We start from the raw sequence: 5,963 nt of genomic DNA on the forward strand, positions 1-5,963 counted from the left end.
AATTACCAGTAATGGCAAACATGCAAGCTTTCTACTCAAGCTAGCAGTGTTGAGCTTGTTACTGAAAAAAGGGAATATATTATGTGTTACTCTTTTCAAAAGTAATATTACTTTACTTATTACTCAAAGACAAAAGTAACTTGTTCTATGACTTTTTCGTTACATTGTTCAAATGTGTAACAGGGTTAAATTAATACCATTTCAGGCTGAGAATGCTTTAGTGATGGGATGGCGTGGGTATAATGTTGGCAACTTGGCACAAAGATCGGAACAGAATCCATTCACTTTATGGACTTTTAAATAAGATGAGGGACACTCTTTATTCACTGCGGGTAAAGTTAGACTTGGGTCCTCAACTTACTGCACTTTGTTCTTTGTTAGGGGCTGTGTCCACTCCACTGTCCACCCAGGCATTTTTCCTTGAGTGTATTGCGCAACTTATGTTTTGAATGTCTTAGAAGGGACAGTCAAGGTGTGCTGGAAACACCAAATGGTAAATGGTGCATTTATATAGTGCCTTTATCCAGGGCACTTTACATAGATTGTGCATTACATTCATCCATTCACACACGCATTCATTACCATGACAGAGGAAACCATGCAAAGCACCAACCTGCACATCGGGAGCAATTAGGGGTTCAGTGTCTTGCTCGAGGACACTTCGACACTGACTAACTGGGGGAGCCCGGGTTCGAACTGGCAACCTTGCGGTTCCCGTCCACTCTACCCCTGAGCCACTGCCGCCCGCCAACTGTACTGTAAATTTTCCCAAATTACGTTACACACTACGACCAAAGTACAAGAACATTGTAGCTAGTTACTTTTGGGGAAAAGTGACTGTAATATTACACATTTTGTAATTATTTTCTTAATTATTTCTCTTAATAATTAAGTAACTTTACTTAACTTTTTACATTACTTTACTCTTGTTACTTACCAACACTACATGCTACTGTAGCATACAGTGCAAGAGACATGATACTATTGCAGTTTTAAGACATTTTATTTTGATGCTTTTATCGATGCACATTGTAATACAGTATTTTTTTAAATACTGCACTTGTTTCCATTTCGTCAAAAGTATATTGAAATCTCCTGTATAAGCATAGGTTGCTTGAGAGTTAAACTGAACACATTCTGAATTAGGGTGCAATTGTAGGCTACACACTATGGGCTGTATTTTGCGTGTCTTAAGTACCAGGTCTTATTCCCTAACTTGAGTAAACTAAAGACCTGGAGGCGTGATCAATGCCATTTGGCTATACTGAGTGGCCAAAGAGCATTGACCACGCCTCCAGTTCTTTAGTTTACTCAAGTTAGGGAATAAGACCTGGTACTTAAGACACGCAAAATACAGCTATACCTCCAATCATGTCATTGTCTGTTAGCATTAAAGGATGACTTCACCCATTTTCGTCCTATCTTCATATAACTGGTCCTAATGCTCCTTATAATATGGTACCGTTCTATCATGAGAAATTGTGAGGACCATTGAAGATAGGTTCAAAATGGTTGAAGTCGTCCTTTAAAGATTGGGGCTTTACTGTACTCTATACAGCCTGGGAAAATACTTGATTGTGAATACATTTCCATTAATTGTGTTTACCTAATGGTAACACGGATAATGCTAGAGCACATACGTACTAAAGCACACACTCCTTATAGTGTTTGACAAGTGGCAATGGTTGAAGCAGCCCCTTGAGGTATATTGGATTATTTGGATGGATTGTGCAGATCAGGCAGTCACTATTTAAAATGTCATTCATTTAAATGTTTAGCATACACCTCCTTTTTTTGAGGTGGTCCATTCCAAAGTGGGATTTCCATCATTTGAACACATTAACCAATTTTGCCTAATTTAGCTACGCCCCATCATATGACAGCTACCCAAAGCGTGCTCACAATGCGTTGTTACGTTGCAATGCGTCGTGACTCGTGACCTTTTAGATTGGCTCATTTTGGTGCGGGACACCTTTTATATGACAGTATAAATATATGAAGTATTCATCAGGAGTCACAGCTATCGCAGGAATAAAGGTCTACATAAAATTATTTATATGAAACCATCAGGTGAACACCTTTACTTACAAAATAAGATCTGTCATTTTACTTAGAATAATAATTGATAAATACATATATACATTATACAGTAATGCATTTTCTTCAAGTGGATAAGAGTGAAACCCTTAAAAATATTGTTTTCTTGGCAGCTATATTCTGCACAACTGATCTATTGTGTCACAGTTGACCCAGTGTGATTTTTTTTTTTCTCGACTTGGGCCTCCTGGATGTTATATGTTAATTTATTCGACATTTGTTTTGAAATAAGCCATGCCCCTTGGATAAGCCATATACTCCAAAACTCTGATGTTGTATGGTGGATGTTATATAACTGTTGGTAGTTTAATTCATAATGGTAATTAGTCTAGGTATGCATACTCTTGTAATTATTATTATAATTATTAGTGTTACTAATATTTGATCGATATGGTTTGTTTAGTTTGAACACGGAATGTATCATTTTTTTCCTCAGGTGTTTTTTCCCCCCCTCTTCAATAAATTAATGAATCCATATAAAACCATAACTCATTTTCTTTAGATCGCTACAGCTGATTCGTTGTTCTGTGAATCTCACCAGCAACATGAAAAGCGACTGAACATTCCAAAAGATGACTCCCTATCTAGTGCTACATGAATTACAAAAGTTGACCAACAATGCTACCTTGTGGCAGATCTGTGTCTTAGATGTGTACTAGGATAAGTAGATGAATATTAACTACAGGGTTGATTAATAGAAAATGTAACGTTATCTATAAGCTTTCCATAACACAATAAATGTCATAAAGTGAGTTCCAAAAGCTCATGCAGAATAATTCCATAATGCTCAAATGTAACCAAAGCATCTATGTTAGATTTAAATAATGTGTGTAGACACTTGACTAGACAAACACTCAAACCCATATTGAATTTCAGTGTATATTATTTCATTCTAGCAGTGTTAAACAACATTTAACCGTAACCCTCTCCCAACCCTTATGTCTAACCAATGACTAGTCTAAACTAAGTATGCACCCCTTTCTATGTACATGGGTCATTCATGTGTCAATGTTGGATAGTAGATTTCAAGGACACTAGATGGCGTCAATGTGGCTGCTATCATATGAACTATACTGTAAATACTCTGGTTTATGTACAGTACATGTACAGTAAATGACTACTAATAGCTCTGGAGTTCTTTCTTCTAGCTACAAATATAGAGATCTGGTATTCTATAGCAGCTCATAGTAATTCGTCCAAGTAACAAATATTCTGAGACCATCTTCTTGTAATCCGATTAGTTAGTTAGATCATGAAAAATTACATTATTACAGCAACAAATTTACTTAATCTGTATGGCTTTGGCATTTAATTAATAACATAATCATACGCAGTTAACAGTAATAATCCATTAATACAATGAATATATTATTAAATAATGCTAAACTAATTCATTTCTCCCATGGTATGTTTAGTCCGTTTTGCCTCGGTATGAGAGATGTGCAGAAAACAAGTTAATTAACCAGACATTTTCTTTATTTACATAACTTAATATACAATGCCTCTGTAGTTGCACTGTGCACCCGTACTCCAAATAATACGTATTAACATCACCATTGTCACAAAACACCTCATTGTCTTATATTTTGTTTTTTAATGCTGTACTTGAGATTGCATGACATGAAGGATGAAATAGAGTTTTATAGTTTATAAAATAAACAAATGAAATTCACACAATAGAGACCACAAAACATGTAAAGCACAGATGAGTGACGTAGTACACACCTCAGACCAATCCAGAGTTCTTAAGTGTACAGTATACCTGCTCTCAAGCTGAAGTTAGGACCTCGACAACAGAGACTCAAAACTTTATATAACCATATTCCTTGTTCTCCTTTAAAGCCAGCTAAACCTGTATTTGTTAACTGTTTCACTGTACAAGCCATTTGTTCTTCGAGACCAGCATAATTATGTGTTTCAAAGTACAGTAGCTACACTTTACATTACAAGTTCTTGTACCTCTAGTAATATACAGCATATGTTGAATTCTAAAATACAAGTGACTTTATGATTTATACATTATAGCAAGTGGCATTATGGCATAATCATTGATGGTGGAATGCTACACACTGTACTAACTAATATCTATTTATCTCAGATTGGACAGTCTGACTGTCCAAGGTGTTGAGAGCAATGGCCAGGTGTTGACCCTGTCCCTGGCCCTCTTTGAGATTAATTTTACCCAGGCAGATAATGGCCACCAGATTCCGAAGAGCCACGCGGTATTCTTTGCGAACTAGGCAGTAGATGACAGGGTTGAAGCAGCTGCTGGTGAAGGCCAGGCAATTGGCCAGGGGGAAAAAGTATGTTTGGACAAAATAAAATGAGGGAGTGATATCTGCAATGTCGAGTTGGATCAGGACACTCCAAAAGGTGAGGACGTTGTATGGGAACCAGCAAGCACAGAAAGAAAGTACCACCACTGCCACAGACCTCGAAACATGGGCCTTTCGCCGAGGGTTGATCCCCTTCATTTTATGCCGGCAGAGGAAACGCAGCAGAAGCAAATAAGAGAGAATGATAACCAGGTAGGGCAGAAAGAATCCCAGCACCACCCTCAGGAGCTGGTTTACTCCGAGCCAAGCTGTACCATCTGGGAAGCGGAGCAGGCATGCTGTGTCATTGCTCATGCCCACAATCCTCAGGTCGGCGAATATGGCTCTAGGCATGGCGGCCACAAGTGCAACAGCCCAGATGATCACCACGGCCACCTGGGAACAGCTAACCGTGCTGCGGCACATGGGAGCAGAAGGATGGAGGGCAGTCGCGACAGAGCAGTACCGAGTCAAGCTCATGGCAGTCAGGAAGAAGCAGCTGGCATAGACGTTAAGCCCTGTGAGCAAAGACACGGCCTTGCACATGACCTTACCAAAAGGCCAGTTGTAGTCCAGTGCGATATCCACTGCCCAAAATGGCAGGGCCAGGGAAAACAGCAATTGAGCCACAGTCAAGTTGAACACAAAGAGATTGATGGTGCCCTTGGTGATGGTGTTTGTGGAATACAGCAGATACATCACTAGGAGGTTCCCCAGCATCCCGGCTATAGCCACAACAAAGTAGACCACAGAGATGACTGTCTGTAGCCAGGCGGAGCCATCACCAGGAAAACTCAGGTCATAGGTGCTGTTGTAAATTAAACGAGAATCGTTGCATGTTGGCTCTTCGCTGCATCTGTTGAGTTTGTCGAAGAAGTCGGACATTTCTTTACCCCAGTAGGCAATCGTCTTAGACTTAGATGGTTAAAGTTGCCAAACTTAAGTGTTTTCTCTTTTTCTACTTGTGCTCCTTGTGCCACAAATATACAGATTAATGTTTTGGTTGTATGGTTGCTTTCTGATTAATGTTTTGGTTATCTCATTACTTTCTGGCAGTCATTAGTCCCTGCAAGGAAAGAGGAAAGTATTACTGTAGACAGTGCAAGCTTGTGAGAAAATGTATACATTGCATAAGGTTTAGAAATGGGAAAGCTAATTTCAAGACCTTAGTGGCAGGACGAGATAATGATTACATTCATTCGACAACCACATCTTGGATGCGTTAATTTGCCCCTGTCAGTTACAACAAAAACAAAATGTTCTGTAGTCATTTGAAGAAAAAAAATGTCAAACTACTACAATTCCCATGAGTAACATTGGCACTTTTGCTGCGGCAAATACAAAACATAATTATAAATGTAGCTGGTGTACCCTTTGAATCACTGTCTCAGTCACTGTTTACATACCGTACGCAAATGTGCCTCTCTGACGTTCATAGAGGTGTAACTAAATTACTACCAATTGAATTATGCAAGAGGCTGTGTGAATAAAAGATCACAATAATTTACTTTAACTTTTTTGAACAGTGAGGAAAAATTTAATTTAAACAAT

At 38.7% G+C, this 5,963-nt stretch overlaps 1 protein-coding gene across 1 annotated transcript; it reads right to left on the bottom strand.

The window, feature by feature from the left end:
* Positions 1-4,175: 4,175 nt before the first annotated feature.
* LOC308331610 (relaxin-3 receptor 1-like) lies at positions 4,176-5,297 on the bottom strand (the record flags this gene model as incomplete). Its single annotated transcript, XM_080787095.1, has 1 exon — positions 4,176-5,297. One exon carries the CDS (start codon positions 5,295-5,297, stop codon positions 4,176-4,178), a length of 1,122 nt encoding a protein of 373 aa, XP_080643221.1.
* Positions 5,298-5,963: the final 666 nt, after the last annotated feature.

This window comes from Protomyctophum bolini (assembly GCF_963924005.1).
Source record: "Protomyctophum bolini genome assembly, chromosome: 17".
Taxonomy (NCBI): domain Eukaryota; kingdom Metazoa; phylum Chordata; class Actinopteri; order Myctophiformes; family Myctophidae; genus Protomyctophum; species Protomyctophum bolini.